This window comes from Peromyscus eremicus, chromosome 16_21 (genome assembly GCF_949786415.1).
Source record: "Peromyscus eremicus chromosome 16_21, PerEre_H2_v1, whole genome shotgun sequence".
Classification (NCBI taxonomy): domain Eukaryota; kingdom Metazoa; phylum Chordata; class Mammalia; order Rodentia; family Cricetidae; genus Peromyscus; species Peromyscus eremicus.
Window position 1 is genome coordinate 10603022 of NC_081432.1, and position 19288 is coordinate 10622309.

Here is a 19288-nt window from a genome sequence, read left to right on the forward strand (position 1 = left end):
TGGATGGTCTTGTGTTGTGTTTTTTTAGTCCATTCAGTTAATTCTTTTTGATGTCAAACTTGTTTCTCGTGGCTACAGCTATTATATAACTCACTCATATTTATACCGTGCAGTGATTCTGGCTCAGGACCTTCACCCAGAATTGGATATAAGGTCAAGTGTATGTGTAAGTGTGTCACACAGACATCCACATATATATAGATTCAGTATACATGGCAAAGTCTTTCGAAACAGTAAATATAGTTAACGGATAATATTGTTTAAAACTTTTTCATACTATAAGAGGGGCAAAATTCATCATGATCAATTAGTTTGCCCAGAAATACTTTAATCAAATACATGATGTCTTATCAGTCAGATCCCAGGCTAGAAAACAAAGCAGTTCTGTTTTTCAAGGGGAATTTAATGTAAGTGTTTGGTTACTCTGATATTAGAGAAGCTTCGACAAATGGACAAGGTAAAGCAACCCAGAGATGAACCACCATCCTGAAGCTCGACGAACAGTGACACTGTTCCTAGGACTCTTAAGTCCCCTATGGTAAAAGACAAGGTGTAATGAGGCACATCAGCGCGCACGCGCGCGCGCACACACACACACACACACACACACACACACACACACACACCCCTACCCCTGTGAATGAACAGTTTTTTTTCATCTTTTCCCTCCTGTCCTCCACTTGAGTGCCTGGGCACTGAAGCACATAGAGCCTACCCTCTGGCCACTCGGGATTTGTTCTCATTTTCCTCCCTCATTTAATCAATGAAATATACTTTAATGTGATTGCCTGATGTGAGGTATTTTCCATTAGAAGACACTTCATCTTCTGAGAGGCTGGTGAGGTTCGTGTTCAGTAATCTAGGGTGCCCAGGTGTTACACAGATCTCTTCAGGACTAGGGTCAGCTCTGAGATCTGGCAATGACTGACTAGTTTTTAAGGCTAGTGTGCTACCAACACATAGAAGAGGAAATGTAGGTGGAGTTTTTCATCAGGACCACCAGTCAGCTCTGTCCCACCAGCTGCACCCAAATAACCACACAAAGACCTGTTGTTAATTATAAATGCTCAGCTGATAGCTTAGGCTTGTTACTAACTAGCTCTTACATCTTAACTCATATTTTTTACCTACGCTCTATCACGTGACGGTACCTTTTTTCAACATGGCATGTTCATCTTCTCTCTCCATCTCCTGGTGACTCCACCTCCTTCTACCCCATGCTCTTTTTGTCCACAAGTCCCACCTAACTTTTTTCTGCCTAGCTATTTGCTAGTCAGCTCCTTATTAGCCAATGAGAGTAATACCAAAAGATTGTTGTTCCACAGCAAGGTGAGCAGTGGGAAGCAAAAGTTCCTCCAGCATTATTCCTGTCTTTAGTCTCCAGGTTCCCAGGTTTGTGTTCCTGTGGGAGCAAGGACAGCATGAATTGTTCACTCAAAGCATAGACTACCTGCCGTTATTTCAGCACTCCACACCAACAGGGTGCCGTCTTCACCTCTGCCTTTTCACCACCCACAGGACCAAGTGGCCACCACACCACCATGAGTCAGTCATTCTTGGCATTTTAACCAGTCCTAAGTCTCTTGAGTAAATACCACACTGAAAGGAGTTTTCTTCCACTATCAGGACAGACAGTAACAGTCCTCCAAGGCAATTTGATAGGCATGTTACACTCATTTAATAAAAAAAGAGCAATTGCTTCTCCACTGGGGCCTGTGACCTCCTTGGTCACAGATTTCTGTCGAGCCTTATGATGCCAGATGTGAATCCCCTCCTTTGGAGAAGGCTTTAATCCAATCAGAAAGTTGTTTGTTGTACCTATAACTGTTATGCCACCATTTCCTCAGCAGTCCAATCTTACCTGGCATGTTGGTAGTGTAGTGTACAGTACATACAACCCAGTAGTTGTAAGCCTGCCATTAACGATAGTTCTACCTCAGCAGACTGTGTGGTAGTTTGAATGTAACTGCCCCCTATAATTCATAGGGAGTAGAGCTATTAGGAGGAAGTGTGTCACTGTGGGGGCGGGCTTTGAGGTCTCCTGTTCTCAAGATACACCCCAGTGTCATGGTCTACTTCCTGTTGCCTGCATATCAGCATGTAGCAGCTCCTCCAGCACCATGTCTGCCTACACACTGCCATGCTCCCCGCTGCTGTGGGGTGGTCTGTATGGCAAGTGTGTTGCTGATTGGTCAATAAATAAATCACTGATTGGCTAGTGGCCATGCAGGAAGTATAGGCGGGACAAGGAGGAGAATAAAGCTGGGAAGTGGAAGGCTGAGTCAGAGAGACACTGCCAGCCGCCACGATGACAAACAGCATGTGAAGATGCCGGTAAGCCACGAGCCATGTGGCAAGGTATAGATTAATGGAAATGGATTAATTTAAGCTATAAGAACAGTTAGCAAGAAGCCTGCCACGACCATACAGTTTGTAAGCAATATAAGTCTCTGTGTTTACTTGGTCGGGTCTGAGCGGCTGTGGGACTGGCAGGTGAGAGAGATTTGTCCTGACTGTGGGCCAGACAGGAAAACTCAAGCTACACCCTGCCATAATGATGATGGACTAAACCTCTGAAACTGTAAGCTGCCATCTCAGTTAAATGTTTTCCTGTATAAGAATTGCTGTGGTCATGGTGTCCCTTCACAGCAATAGAAACCCTAACTAAGACAGCCTGCATGGTATCTTGCAAGCACTATTTAAAAGTCAGCTGAGCATAGAGGGACCTTCCAGTACAGTCCCGGCTTGATTTCCCTATGTACTACAACCAAAGCATATGGTGTCTTCAACAGTAGGGATTTACTAATCTAGGCCTGCTAGGCAGCCAGCTTCAGAGGTGGTAGCCTTTATCCAGGGGCCTCTGGATATATCAGTGGTTCATCCCCAGCTACTGGGATTGTTATTTAACAACTGTGTGGCTTCTGGAGGAGTATAGATGCCATCTTCCAAATCCTCTAACTTCTGTTTGTTTAGATACTCTTATAAATCTGTAAGACGTTCAGAAACCAGTACTATATCATCTATGTAATGAAGAGCCGCTGCTATCCATTCCAGGCAAGTGCCAGCTGGTCTCAGAAGTTGACAGTTAAGAGATTGCTGAAGAAAACTGTTAGCAAAGTCCAATACAGCATGAAAAGATAGCATTGCTTGTATCAGTGGTCTCCTCAGAAGAGCAATGGTAGGGACAAAGGCATGTATGGGAGGCACGATCTTACTTAGCTCTCTATCATCCATAATAATTTTCTGTAAACCATTGCCTTCTCATGCTGGGGCACTGCTGTGAGCTACATTTCATCTCCCCACCCTCAGGGGAGCCAGCTGCAGCTGCTTAGCAGGAGGCTGTGGCTGAACCTGAAGCTGCTGCCGCCCTCAACCCCACTGGACTGCCGAGAGAGAGGTCCTCAAGCCGGATAAATAGTCTACCCTCTGCATTCATGCTTCCCCACTCCCAGCTTAATCTGGTTTATCCTCCTCCAGGATATCTGCCCACCAATGATACGAGCTTAATCTTTTTTACCTTTGCACTTTTTTTTTTAATCATTTATGCTGTTCGTGAATTGTTCTCACAGTAAAGCCTCATAGGCGCTCACTAGCATAGCATTTGGCTTTGCATCTCTGTCCTTGCCACAGTAATTCCAGTTTGCCAGGCATGGCAGCATATGCCCAATCCCAGCATTTGGGAGACAGAGGCAGGCAGATCTCTGTGAGTTCAAGGTTTGCCTGGTCTACAGAGTGAGTTCCAGAACTACATAGACCCTGTCTTAAAAACAAACAAAAACCAAACAAAAAATTCCAGCTCAACACAAATCTTGTCATATTTGACTTTGAGTGACCCAGATAAGACCCCTTTGCTTCCGTTCTTTTCTTCTGTTGGATGCTTTAGCTCTCTGTGAATTGACTTATATGCTGGTTTCAGTCACTCAGATCCACCAGAGCATCTCCTTCATAGAGGTCATGCCCTACCCTGGGGTATGAAAAGGCCACTAAGGTACCTTACCAGTCCAGGGATATCCACTGAATCAACTTCCCCTCTCCTGTGAACACTGTCCTGGAGCATGAATCTTAAAGAGTCTTATTAATAAAATCAAACCTGAGGCCAGTTATTGGGGTGAATGCTGGCAGATCAGAGAAGCAGAACAAGCCACAGCTTCCTCACCTCCACAGTTCCTCAGCTGATCTTATTTCCTCAGACTGGGAGCTTCTGTGTCCTCATCCCAATGGCTCTCAGTTGAACTGCTGCTCAAAAGCCTGAAGCTTAACCAGCCAAATGCTTCTAGTTTCTGGTTTTCAAGCCTTATATACCTTTCTGCTTTCTGCCGTCACTCCCTGGGATTAAAGGCTCACTTTCTGGGATTAAAGGCGTGAGTCACCATGCCTGGCTATTTCCAGTGTGGCCTTGAACTCACAGAGATCCATGCCTCCAGAAGGCTAGGATTAAAGGTGTGAATGCCACCATTTTCTAGCCTCTGTATCTAGTGGCTGTTCCGTTCTCTGACCCCAGATAAGTTTATTAGGGTGCACAATATTTTGGGGAACACAATACCACCACACTGTCCCCTCAGGCCCAGTGAGCTAGCTGGGCATCAAACACTCCCATTCTCCATTCCCTTTGAATGCCTGTCCCCTCTCCACTGTCTTCCAGTCCCTGATTGTAGGTGGATTTTGCTTTGAGCCACCACCTCACAAAGTGACACGGAGACTTATTATTAACTATAAAAGCCTGGCCTATAGCTTAAGCTTGTCCCACTAGCTCTTACAACAAAATAACCCATTTCTAGTCATCTACGTGTTGCCACGTGACTTGTGGCTTTTACCTCTCCTCCTGCATGTCTTGCTCCCTCTGTGTCTGGCTGGCATCTCTCTGTCCAGAAGTCTCTGCTATACCTCCTGCCTAGCTATTGGTCATTTAGCTTTTTATTGAAACCAATCAAAATGACATATCATTAACACAGTGTAATTAAATATCTCAACACCCGGCATTCATGGAGACCTCAGCCAGTGATAACCAAGTGTCCCTAATGGCCTATGTGAGCCAAACCATCAGGATTTCTATTTTCTCATAATCTGTCTTTAGGAGAGATATGTAGTTCTAGTACTCAATTCCTTTACTTTCACATCACTCAGACAAATCTCATCTGCCCCCTTGTTTTGCAAGCTGGGCTGTGATATGGTCTTTCACTTCCTGCTGACAATGTCTCCCAACTCAAGCAGCACAGATAGTCTACTCCCTATCAGGGTTTCATACACTGAGCTTTGCTGAATCGTGGGTTTTTCCTCTCTGTATTAAAGGTCAAACTGGAGAGCATCTTCTCTTGCTTTAGCCTCGTTTTTCTTCTCTTCACTACCTGATTTTTCCTGCGAGTTCCGAATGTTTGGATCCCAGTTAGCTGCTCTCTAACACAGATATAATTTGTGCTGTCTCCCTTTTGGTATCCCAGCCGTAAAGAGCAAGCTAGCACCTCTATATTCATCTCTTATCCAATTGTCCTAAAGTTCTTGTCTGTGGCATGTCAAGATCTTGGCTACACCTGAGTGGAGGTTTCTAAGAAGTCCTCAGGCTATTTAACAGGCAGTGCCAGACTGTGTCTCCTGCTCCTTCTGATGGTAGGGAGTGCAAGGTGTGGTAAATTTGTTACTTTGTGGTGCCCTGGAACACCCCTGATCACTAGCCCTATGATCAGTTAGGATACAGCAAGCCTTTCAGTTCTTGCAGGGTTTATGTCTGAAACAACTGTGTATCACTAGCTTCCAGCACCTTCTCCATGTTACCCATCTGACTGATCAACCCTAATGTTAAAGTTCTTCACAAGTGAAGGGTTTCATTGCCAGGGTATTGAGGTTCATCTTGGAAGATTCCTTATATGACAATGAACTCTACTGCCCAGTTTTACATTCTAGCTTGCTTCATTAAACATTATCATTACCCAACCTCATACAGTCCTCAGATTCTACCAGTATACACATGTTGGCTGTGTATTATGATTTGTGGGTTGAACTGTACCCCCACCCCAACCAAAGGGGTTAAATTAAATTAAATCCTAATATCAAATGCCTATGAATATGACCTTATTTGAAATTGGGTCTTTGCAGATGACCAAGTTAACATGAACTAATTAGAGTGTTCTCATTTTAGGTATGACTGGTGTCTACTGACAATTGGACACATGGCCACATAAGATCACCATGTGGACATGAGGGCAGAGATTGGGGTAAAACATCTACAAGGCAAGAAACATAAAATATTAGCAGTAGCCACTAGAGGTTGGGAGATAGCTATGGGACAGATTATCCTTTGCAGGCTCAGATGGAACTAACCCTGTCCAACACCTAGATCTTAAGACTTCTGGCATCCAGAATTCTGGTATGGTAAACCATGTTGAGCTGGCTCAGTTTCCAGTAGCTAGTGATTGAATGCACAGCTTTTTGGAGGGAGAGGTGGGACTACAGAGCCCTTTTTAATCTCATTATCTTTATCTGAATCATGCTCAGAAGTAATCATAATTTTGTGTCTAGTGTCTAGTAGGTGGCTGTATTAGGAAGGTTTATCTAGAGGAACAGAACCAGTAGACGGTATATTGAAAGAGGATTTACTAGAATGGCTTATACAATACAATACACTTATTTGGGCAGCCAAACTGGCTGTCTGCATGCTGGAGAGACCAAGACCCAAGAGCTGCTCAGTCCATGAAGCTAGATGCCTCAGCGTTCTGATCTGGTGCTAAAGGCCTGGAGGATTCCAGGACAGTCACTGGTCATAGGTCCATTTTGGAAGAAGGACCTAGTTCTGATGTCAGTGGTGGACAAGAAGGGCTGCAGCAGCAACAACAGCATGTCTGGGCCACCACTGTAAGGTGGAGCCCACTCTGGAGCAAGATTTTCCTCTCCTGAAAATGCCCTATAGAGTCATCCAGAGGTGTGTCTCTCAGTTGATTCCAGATCCTGCCAAGTTGATAATCGAAATTAATCATCACTGTGGCTAAAGGTAGGAGGAGGAGTGCTAGGCTTAATTAGGAAACGAGTCTGCGGACAGGCTACAAAGGTATCCAGGCAGTTTAAGGGGTCAAAATCTTTGAAAATATATCCACGAGTATTTCCCGTGTGTTACAGGACCAGCTTTTCCCAACCAAGGTTCCAAACTTGGTTTTAGAGAATTGTTTCATTTCAGCATTTCACCCCATGTTTGGGGTTACTCAGGGATTTCCGTCTTGGCCTTTAATCATCCTGCTGTAAAAGACTGTTCGGTTTGGTTGGTTGTTGTTTTGGCATGCAATTTCATAGGGTTTTGGCTCTCAATTGCCTGTTGTTTGCTATCAGCTGCCCATTGTTTTTATTAAAAGGTCCAGTGGTACTGACGAATCCCATTACCTTCCTTATAGTCACTGTATATGCCTGACATTTCGCCTGCTGTGTCTCCAGTTTCACTGGTTCACCTTACATCTGTCTATCCCGATGACTGAGTCCACCTCAAACCCATGTCATTGCTGGCTTTAACTGAAGTGGCATGATCTCTCCAGAAAGGGATGCTGAGATAGAGTTTGGGATAGATGATATTTATCTGGTATCAACACCTGTGAAAAGAAGAAGACAGATTTGGGAGAGGAAGGGGTAAATAAAGTACATGTTTTCTAGGCAAAATTTTGTTCAGCCTGTTGAGGAGCTGTGGAGAAGGACTGACAGAGGGACCCATCTCTCTGTAGAGCCTTAAAGCAGTGGCTAAACACTAAAAAATAGGATAAATGGGGGGCTGGAGAGATGGCTCAGCAGTTAAGAGTGCTTGCTGCTCTTGAAGAAGTCCCAGGTTTGGTTCCTAACACCCACATGGTGGCTAAGAACAGTCTTACATTTTGGCGTCGCACGCCCTCTCTGGTCTCCTTGGGCACTGCATGCATGTGGTGCACAGACATGCATGCAGGCAAAACACTTACACATAAAGTAAGCCTTAAAAAAAAATCATTGTTAAATTCTTTAAACATTGTTAAATGCTGTTTACAATGTCCATCTTTGTGTTGAACTTTTAAGTCTTTATTGTAAACAGTTTTTGTTTCTATATGAATGAGTAAAAATTGAGGTCTTTGAAGGACAAGTAGATCTCTTCCTCATGCCTGGCAGCCTGGAGTGAGGGACTGTCAACTGGGCAGCCCCCCTCCCTAGCAACCTGCTGGCAAGCCTTCAAGTCTGGCTGTTTTGCATACATTACAATCACTAGGAAAATACTCCAGCGGTGAGATAATCTAGAGCAATTGACTCCAGGATACCTGATCTAGGAAGCCTTGCTCCAGTCACCTTAATCACAACCGCTCCAGACAGTCTGCACCGGCTCCGAAAGGCCAAATCCCTTGCTTTTCACAAGCTTCAATGACCTTCAGCAGCTATACTCACTCAAGACAACAGAGGAGCACTTCCTTAGGAAGAAACCGGTGATTGGAGAAATGTGAAACAATTGACCAATTTTCATGCAAAGCTTGTGGCTGGTTCCTATAGGAGCCAGTGATCGGTGTAAATAAATAGTCTATCGTTTGCATACCACACATCCTGGCTGCTGTATAACCAGATTAGTCAGCTGGCCATACCTTCCTATGCCATTTCCTGATGATGTAATATTAGGTCCAGTAAAAGCCTCCAAAAATGGTCTTTTTGTTGCCTACCTGGGATTTTTAATGTCTGTAGAGAGGGCTGGATGATATGGTAGAAAGTGGCAAGAGGGTGGCCAAAGAGTGCTGGAAAGAAGTGTGTGTGCGGTGGGAGAGGGGCAGGATTGAGGAAAGCAGTGAGAGACAGCAGGCATCTCTGACTGGGAGAGTTTCTGGGAGCTGCCAAGACGTAAAGACAAACAGTCTTCATACTCAAGGCTTGGTAACAACACTAGTAGCTATAAAGGCCAAGGGTCCTAAAGCCCAAGGTTTAGAGAGTTCTAACACCAGCTGGTGCTGACCTCTGTTGTTGCTATGATGACTTGATTAGGTGCTGGCCACTGGCGATTGGAACCCAGAGCATCTAACCTCTTTTTTTTTTTTTTTGAGACAGGGTTTCTCTGTGTAGCTTTGGGCCTTTCCTGGGACTCACTTGGTAGTCCAGGCTGGCCTTGAACTCACAGAGATCCGCCTGGCTCTGCCTCCCAAGAGTGCTGGGATTAAAGGCGTGCGCCACCCCCCCCCACCCCACCCCCCGCGAGCATCTAACCTCTAACCCGGGCACCTAGAGTCACGTCTCAGGCTTTGAAGCCTTGAGCTTTTAAGTTTCCAGTTCTCAGGGCTTGAAGCCCCAAGTCTGTCAGCCTGGCTCATAAATCTTCAACACTGTAGGGCCCGCTGCTTCCACAAGAAGAGAGCCTACTCACCTACTTGCAATTGCCACCTGAGGGGAACTAAAGGATCTGGCTAGATCTTTGTAACAAAAGTACAGCTCTTGAGACGTTTAGTTTGGACTCAAAGACCAGACTTTTGTTCTCCTACCCTACTCATTTAGGCGATGAGGTCTGCACCAGGGTAGGACCTCTGGCAAAGAACTGGAATGATACCCACTGCAGGCCACCAGTCTGTCCTTGCACCATTTATATATGCCCTCAGCTCTGGGCACAGCTCTTTCAAAAATTCCACTAAGGTTCCAACATGTCATGCCTATGCTTCCACGTCCCAAGGTCATCTCAAGGTCCGAGACACTGCTGGAGATCCTTCTTGGTCAGTGTCAGAGTACTTCCAGGGTTATTGTGAAAAGCCATAAGCAAACACACTTTAAGACAGGAGAAAAATGCCAGAAGGAGTTTGCTGACATCATATAGCAGGAACGCCGATAGAGTTAAGCGTGCCAGCAGGATTCCTTAGGAAGACCCAGCAGGAGGGTCACCTGGGCGACATTGAAATCAGTTTACTGTAGGGATCGCGCGTATCCGGAGCCGCTTCTGTCCCTCTCCCCCGCCCACCGCTCCTCTGGCGCCCCCTAGAGGAGTAAAGCTCCCCATTTCTCCGACGTGGCTTATTGGCCAATGGAAGCGAGTTTTTAGAGTTGCTGGGCGGGGCCCGGCCCGACGTACCCGCGCCAGCGTTGCCCCGCCCCTCAGCCGCGCACGCGCGTCTCCGGCGCGCTCCAGCGTCGGAGCCGCCCGCGCTCGTGCCCGCGTCTGCGAGAGGCAGCCCCGGCCGCGCCCCGCCTGCTGCGGGCTGCGGGCAGCCGCTGCGGGTCTGCAGGCCCCGGGGGGTGGGAACGTCTCAGCCACTGGCCATGGCCGACCGCGGATGCCCTCTGGAGGCGGCGCCGCTGCCCGCCGAGGTGCTCGAGAGCCTGGCGGAGCTGGAGCTGGAGCTGTCGGAAGGTGAGAGCAGCGGGACCCTCGCCCGAGACCCCGCCCAGGGACCCCCCTCTTCGGGAGCGTCACCCCGGGAACCTGCAGGGTACCCTCACCCGGGATCCCTGCCGGCCTTCCCTCGGCATCCCATGCCTGGGGGAACTCGCGCCGGTGGGCCGCTCGCTGGACACCCCGCCAGCTTCTGCAGACTGGCGGGTGCCCGGCCTCCGAAGGACACCCGGAGGGACGGACTGGGAGGTGGGCCTAGGCGGACTCTTCCGAAAGGCCGTCTTACTGCCCAAGCTGTGGTCTGTGCTTTCGAAGCGGCAAGGCCATGGTCTGTGCTTCCCGAGTCTTCCTTGCAGCCTGTGGGCAGGCAGGAAGCCGGGGATGCAGAAGCCCAGCCCCACCCCTAGAACTCCAGACTGCCTCGTGAGCCTCAGTTTCTTCATCTATAAAACGAGGCTATAAGAACACTCGCTCTGTGGCTTACGAGGCTAAAGTGCGTTAGTATAGCAGATGTAAAACGCGTTAACACTGAAGAGGAGGTTCGTTCCTTTATGGAATTTTGATACATTTATTTTACACTTTAGGGGGCAAGCAAGGGCCACGGTGTAGGGAGGTCCGAGGTCAGTTTGCACAGAGCTGGTTCTCTCTTCCCACCGTATGGGTTCCGGGAATAAAGTCAGGTTGTCAGATTAGAGGGGAAGTGCCCGCCGAGCCACCTCATCAGCCCTCTACATGAAAAATTTAAAAGTTAATAAGTCAAATAAGTGGTTGTTCAACACGGAATAGGGCAATAAGACAGCTTCAGAGTTGGTGAGTGGCACCCTCGATTTGGATGCTATACCTCTCAGGAAAAAGAGTTAAGTTCTCCATAAACTGCCCCCCCTCCCCAAGCCATGGAGGAAATGCATGATTCTTAACTCTGCTTTTGAGACTTAAATGCATTTTGACCTTTTAGAATCTGTTTTTCCATAATACTGTTCTTTAACTTTAGATTGGTCTGCTTTGCTGAAGTTGGTTTAGTGAATTTTTGACCTACACCCCCCCATCTCCCTCCTGCCTTTCCTCCCCCCTCCCACCTTTCTATGGGTATTTTCTCTGCATGTTTGTCTGGACATCACATGCATGCCTGGTGAAGCTAGAAGAGGGTGTCAGATCCGTGTGGGTGCTAGGAATTGAACCCAGGTCCTCTGGAAGAGCGGCCAGTGCCCTTAACCACCGAGCCATCTCTCCAGCCCCACTTTGAGAATTCTTGATTCTTCTTGGAGGTGTGGTTAGGAATGTTTCTGAAAAAAAAAAAAATCTATTGTACTGGATTTGCTATGGCTCCTCTGGGAAAATCACATAGTTGTAGTTTGGCTTTCACATGTCAAATGTGTTTTTGCAGATTGCTCCTAATTTCTGCTCCAGAATATCTGTTATTTCAATTCCATGGGGTTATGTGTTTGAGTGCTTGCTAGGAGTTGACAGTGAACTAAATTATTTCCTCAAAGTAAAAACTTCATAACTTGTGACAGAACCCGACTATATCAGCTGAGGAAGTATCTATTAAGTCAATTCAATCTACTTATGTTGTTGCTATTTTAGACATATATAAGGGTATATATGTAAGTTAAGGGTATAAGATTGTGTGCCCTGGAGAGAATTTGAAAAAGAAAATAGCTTAAGTGGAGAAAGGAGGCAGACAATGGAGTGTTCATAGAAGGAGATTGCAAAGTGCACTGGCAGCCCCAGAGTTGGTATAGTCACAGCCACCACCCCCCCAAGACTGGCACACTTCATTTTGCCAGGTAGGTTAGTGATTATCTTGGCAGAGTCACGCTTGCCCTGCTCACAGAGAGCTCCCTTCCACACCGTAATATTGGATTGTATAGTTTGTGGTTGTTGTTGATAGAGACTGTTTTAAGCAGACTTTTGGGGTTTACACATAGAAGCTGGTGGCATCTGGCAAGTCAGTGATTTATAACATGTCTGAACTTGGGTTTGGCCAGCTGTAAAAAGGAGGTGAACGTTTTATTGACATTTCAAGGTTCTTGTAAAGATTTACTCAACGTATGAAAGTATTTTGAAACTGAAGGTGTTTTATTTATTTAAAGGAATGTGTTGTTAATGAGTCATAGTCCAAAAACTAGTGTATTTCATTATTTTTCTAACTTTAACTTTTTGGCATATGAAATAGTTTGATTGTGACCTTTTCATACATATTTGTTATACTTTGCTTATATTCACCCCGTTATTCTCTTTTGTCCCCCAACCTCTGTTTCCTTTTCTCTTCCCCTTCTGTATCCAGTGCCACATAAATATGTATATGTAGAGAATTAGATCTGGAGTCCACATATAAGAGAAAACTTAAACAACACTTGTCTTTCTTTGTGGCCTCTCTTATTCCTGCTCCTAACTTGTTTTCTTCACTTAGTCCCTTTCTCCTTTCATATCTCGTGTGTGTGTGTGTGTGTGTGTGTGTGTGTGTGTGTGTGTGTACATATGTATTTCACATTTGCCATTATTTTTACATTTTGCTCAACCAGAGGTTGTAGAAATGGGAGTCTATCTGTCGTGGGGCTTCCTTTTTCCCATATTCAGGGCAGAGAGATAGACTTCTGGTTTTGAATGGAGTAATGTCAATTTCATAATTCTCACATTTGTCTAAGTGAGAAATTCCTTAATATTTGCATGTGTCCTTGCTGGGTACGTTGGAGGGGATGGGAAGAACTCAATACAGACACAGTGCTGCCTTGGTGGGAAGCAGTAGTGAGAAACAGTACCTGGACCGTCCATAAACCCTGTGTTTCTCCCTCAGCCACACAAACAGGGAATAGTGTCACCTGGATAATCTGGAAAATCCTGTGTGTCCCTCCTCAACTGTATATCATCAGTGACTAGACAGAAGCAATTCTCTGTCTTTATTCACAAAACATGGCCTCATTCTCCAACATTATCACTGGTTCTTATCATCTACCGTTCTGCTTGGGGTTGGCCCTCAGAGAAGGTTCTGGTCTTAAACTATGCCGACTTCCTCTTATAGGGCAGGTATACTGAACTGCTGCTTTGGAGTCCCCAAAACATAATAAGGCACATTTATTTTCTTGCTCCTCCTCCTCCTTCCTCTGCAAAAGTTTCCCTTCTGCATTCAAGATTATTGTTATGTGCATATATATGTTTGTGAATGTTGTGTGTGTGGGGGGGATGGGGGTGGGGATGAATATACACATACCATGCTCTGCACTTGGGAACCAGTTCTCTCATGCCACCATGGGTTTCAGGGGCTGAACTCAGATCATCAGGCTTGGTTGGAAAGCGCTTTTGCCTGCTGAGCCATCTTGTCAGCCCTGAAACTTGAACTTGTTAAAATAAATCTTAACTCCTTTTAAATTGCTTTAGATATTTGTCACAGCAGCAGCAGCAACAGCAAAAATGGGTGAGCAGCAGTTAAGAGCACTTGTTGCTCTTGCAGAGGACCCTGGTTCGTTTTCCAGCACCTACCTGGTGTCTCACAACTCTCTGTAACTTCAGTTTCAGGGGATCTAACATTCTCTTCTGACCTTCGCAAGCACCAGGCATACATGTGGTGCACACACATACATGAAGGCAAGACACTCATAAATTAAAAAAGAGTAACCGAGAAAGAGTGGAACAAAAAGCAGAAAACATTTCTCCTAAAACAATTATATACACTTTAGCCACTGTCCTAAAGAAAGGCATGGTTTTGTTTTGTTTTGTTTTGTTTTTTTGCCTTCTCTTATTTGGTAGAGAGAAGAAGGGGCTATGGGAAGTTACTGTAAACTGGTAGACAGCTTGGGTGACAAGAGAGACATCCCAAGTAGGTGGGTTAGTTAGGTCATGGTTACAAGAGGAATGGGGTAAATGGAGCCTTATAGTGAGCAGATGTTTAACTACCAATGAGGTTGAAAAAGTAATAAAAAGTCTCCCAACTGAATAAAACCCAAGACCAGATGGATTCGCTGCAGAACTCTACCGGAACTTTAAAGAACTGATACCAATACTACTCAAGTTATTCTATAAAGTAGAAAAGGAAGGGAAGTGTCCAAACTCTTTTTTAAAAAAATTACTCGTATTTTATGTACATTGATGTTTTGCCTGCAGGTATGTCTGTATGAGGGCATCAGATCCTCTGGAACAGGAGTTGCAGACATTTGTGAGCTGCCATATGATATGGGTGCTGGGAATTAAACCCGGGTCCTCTGGAAGAGCAGCCAGTGCTCTTAACTGCTGATCCATCTCTCCAACCTGCTTCCAAACTCTTATAAAGTTAGTATTACCTTGATACCAAAACCATGTAAAGCCATCACCCAATCAAGAAAATTACAGACCCACCTCCCTGATGCAAAAAGATACAAAATCCTCAATAAAATTCTCAAAAATGAAATTCAACTTCACATCAAAAAGATCATTTATTGTGACTAAATTTGCTTTATTCTAGCATTGAAGAGATAGTTCAGTGTACATGAATCAATAAATGTAATTCAACACATTAATGGACTAAAAGACAGATATCACATAATCATTTCCATAGATGCAGAAAAAAAAAACTTAAAACAAAAATCCAACAATTCTTCCTGATGAAAGTCAGGGAGAGCCTATGGATGGAGGGGTCCTACTTCAGTATAATGAAGTTTGTATGCAGCAAGTCCACAGCAGACATCACGCTAAATGGACAAAAACTCAAAGCATCCCTGCTAAGATCAAGAACAAGGCAAGAGTGTCTGCTCTCTTCACTTCAATATAGTGCTTGAAGTCCAGCTAGGACAATATTATAAGGGATAGAAGTAGGAAAAGAAGAAGTTGATTATCCTCCTTTTTCAGAAGAAATGGTTCTTTATGTAAGAAACCCAAATGACTCCACCAAGAAACCCTTAAGAGCTCATAAAGACATAAAGTGTCAGAGTGCAAAAACAGCATACGAACATCAGTAGCCCTCCCATAAACCAATGAAAGACTGGGATCAGGGGAGCAAACCTATCCACAGTAGACACACACACACACACACACACACACACACACACACACACACACACACACACGCACACACACACACAATGAGGTACCCAGGAATAAATCTGGCCAATGAAACAGAAGACCTCTACAATGAAAAATTGGAGATGCTAAAGAAAAAAAAGTGAGAAAAACACTAGAAAATGGAAAGCCAGCCTATGCTTATGGATTGGAAGAAGGAATATTGTGAAAAAGACTCTTCTCCTACCAAAAGTAATCTACAACCTCAATGCAGTTCTAATAAAAATTCCTACGCTGTTCTTCACAGACATGGAAAAAAGTTCCAGCACTTATATGGAGGCACAAAAGAACAAAGATAGCCAACGCAACCCTGAGTGAAAAGAATGCTATAGGAAGTCTGGATTTCAAAATGCAGACAAATGAAACTAGATCCTTATCCTACACAAAACTGAACTCCAAATGGATCAAGGACCTCAACATAAGTTTTGATACTGTCGGGGCTGGAGAGATGGCTTAGTGGTTAAGAGCACTAGCTGCTCTTCCAGAGGACTTAGGTTCAATTTCCAGCACCCACATGGCAGCTCACAACTGTCTGTAACTCCTGTTCCAGGGGATCCGACACCCTCACACAGACATAGATGCAGGCAAAATACCAATGTACATAAAATACAAATAGAAAAGGTTTTTTAAAAAATATCTGACACTGCAAAATTGTTGTGGGGGAATAGGGAGTACACTTTAACTTAGAGGCACGGGCAGGGGCTCTCTGATGAAAGCTACTGGACTACTCCAGCAGCACAGGAAATAAGACCAACAGTCAACAAGTGGGACCTCACGAAGCACAGATGAAACAACTGTGAGTGAAAGAGGAGACAGCCCACAGAATGGAAGGGAACCTTTGCCAGCTGTCCACTCCACAGAGGAGTTGTGTCTAGAATTTAAAAAGAATTAAAAAGCTAAACATTAAGAATATAAGCAACCCAATTTTAAAAAAGGGCTAAGGAACTGAACAGAGGATTCTCACGAGAAGAAACGCAAATGTCTAGGTGACACTTAAGCGTTCAGCATCTTTAGACATTTGGAAATGAAAATTAAAACTACGTTATGATCCCGTCATCTCACCCCAGTCAGAATGGCCATCATCAGAAACACAAGTGACAGTAAATGCCAGTGTGGGTGGGGCGGGTTGGGGTGGGAGATGACACCCTTATACAATTGTGATGGGATGTAAACTAGTACAACCATTTTGAAAATCAATGTGTAGGTTTATTGTCATATAACCCAGCTATACCACTCCTGGGCATGCACCCTGGTGGGTTTTATGCCTGCTCCAGAGATCCGTGCTCATCCATGTTCACTGCTGCTCTATTCACAACAGTTAGGAAATGGAACCAACTTAAATGTTCAATTCCCAGAAAAATGTAGTGCATACCACACAATGGCATATTACTCAGGTGTAAGGAGAAGTAAAATAACACAATTTGCAGATAAATGGATGAAACTTGAAAAGAACTATATAGAGTGAGGTGGTAACTCAGTTCCAGAAAAAGAAATGCCGTGTGTTCTCTCTCATATACGGTCCTAGCTTCAAATCTTTAACTTGGTGCACGATTGGAAGCCAGGAGACTAGAAAGCATTTTCTGGAGAAGGTACACTTTAAGGAAGGGAGGATAATAGGTTATAGGTAAAATTAGAGTAGAGAGGTGGAATACTGGGTGTGGAAAGGCTTAAGCAAGGATGGGTGTGGGAATATGGGGGAAACCAGGGAGCAGAAGGGAGGGCTAATCCAGAGGAAGTGTGTATAAAAGTCCATGTGGAAGCCCACTGTCTAATACTTCAATTAAAAAAATAGTTGGGAAGCTAGTAGAATCCATGCAATGAAAGAAGAGGAGAGAACATTGGTTAAAAGATGAAGTGCGGATCAGAGTGGGTGGATGAAGAACAGGAGCAGTGGGTGGGTTAACCAAAACTAAAGATGTATGAAAAACCCTCTGGGAACCCATTAGTTAGTAAGTTAATTTCAAAATACAGCTCTTAAAAAAGTTTGAATAGAATTTCCCTACATGTGTGGACAGCATTAATCCCCAAATACGTGGATTATTAAATGAAATCATGGTGTAAGGCATGGGATACCTCCCCACTAGTTATTGATCAAGAACGCCCCAGAGGTCTCCAAAATGGCACAGGTTATTTCCATTGTCCTTGGTTGCCCATTGTAACTACATGGTAAGACCACATTGCTGAAGACACTATATACTTTGGTTGTAGGACATAGAGAAGTCAATTTCAAACTGACCAGGGAACTTTCTCCCCACTGGCTGGCTTTCATAGTTCCAGAAGGTCCTATGCAGCCTGCCGAGGAGGAAAGAGACACCAGTGGTCTTACCCAGTGCTGGACCTTGCAACACCAACTGGCCAGTCAAGATGTGTCTGTTGGTGTAATAGTGGCATGATTGGTATAGTGTAACAGTTGGATGTGGAGTGTACACATCTCCTCCGCAGGAGATTCCTCGCTTGGGACTGTAATCCTGATCAAAAAAGCCCATGGCTGATGAGGTCACAGGTCCTAGTAGAACCAACCTGTTACTGTTAATTTGCTAAGTGGTCATACTCTTAAAGTCCTCTCAATATTCATGTTTATAGCCGTAGATCCACCGCTCTTAGCCGGTCCTCTTTGTAGTGGGGAGCAGTCAGTGGAGAGATGCATAGCTGGTCAGAGTACTGAGAATAGAAGACTGAGTTCCCCACACTAAATGGGACATCCACATCACAACTCCCACCCCCACCTTCTCCCATAAGGCTTGAGGAGGCAGAAAGAGTTTAGGAACTAAAAGACGAGAGGGAGTGCTTTGCAGTGCTGTCCTCTGGACATGGCCATGGCACTCATGAACCGTGCAAGTCCTGCCAGTCAGAATTCTGGCATAGAGGGGGTAGGTGATTTCCAGGCCACACCCCCTACTGAAGGCTGTTGGCAGTTGGCAGTTTCTAGGGGAGAAAGGTCACTCTTTTTGAAGATGTGTACTGATAGGATTCCTATGATCCTGTTGGTGACTCCACACCAGTGTACACCAAGGCAACAGCAATTGAACTTATTGGGTTATTAAAAAAAATGAAGTTGGAGTGGAGATTGGGGGGAGTATGATTATAATTCATTATATACATGTATGATCCTCAAGAAATAAGAAAAATAAAAAAAATTTGTTTGAAAACCAGTGACAACTGTTGAACACCCATCCAGTAATTTTGTATAATTATCTTCTTCCTTTTTTAAAATTTATTTGTTTGTTTGTTTGTTTGTTTGTTTGAGACAGGATAGGTCTCACCGTGTAGCCCTGGCTGGCCTGAAATTCACTGTCTAGAACGGACAGGCCTCCAGTTCCGGGAGATTGACCTGTCTCTGCCTCTGGGATTAAAGGTGTGTGTCACCACACCTGGCCTCATTTGCGAAAGTAAAACGAGAAAAACCAGCTGGGAAGTGGTGTTCCCAGATGAGGGTGGCTGCTTGGACTGAGTAGTGGCTGCAGAGGAGGCAGGCAGATTCGGACCTTCAGTGACTTCTTATGGTGTGCAGAGTCGGAGAGTGAGAAATGAAGACTCAAGGCCTAGGCTTTTTGACTTGCAGTGCTGCATATATAATCATGAGATGGATGGGGAGAGTCGCAGATGGCAGAATTTGAGGGTAAATGTATGAGAAGATGTGAGCGTTTCAAGAAAGGACCTGTCTGAACAGAACCCTGGGGGAAATGTTTGAATTACAATGTGCCCGTCGGAATTCTAAGGAGAGGTTTGAGCCACAGACGGGTGTTTCATTCACTGTTGATGTGAACTATGTGCTGAGGGATGGGCCCTGACATGGATGTGCCTTTTGAGGGACAGTGATATTAATAAAAGGGAATGGAGGTTTTAGGTCATGATAAGTGTTAAGAGAGATAATGGAGAACAGTTGGGTGAGGGTGAATGTGTCTGTTTAGGATCAGCAGGTCTCAGTTTCCTTGAGGCTAAACAAGAAAGGCATTAAGAGTGATG

General features: G+C 44.9%; 1 protein-coding gene across 1 annotated transcript in view; it reads left to right on the forward strand.

Moving 5' to 3' along the window:
• Positions 1–10147: 10147 nt before the first annotated feature.
• Dip2a (disco interacting protein 2 homolog A) overlaps positions 10148–19288 on the forward strand; it is an 87137-nt gene continuing 77996 nt past the window's right edge. The window contains exon 1 of the mRNA XM_059243896.1: positions 10148–10309. Within this exon, the coding sequence (XP_059099879.1) occupies positions 10219–10309 (91 nt within the window). The 5' untranslated portion in view covers positions 10148–10218. The remainder of the gene's footprint in view (positions 10310–19288) is intronic.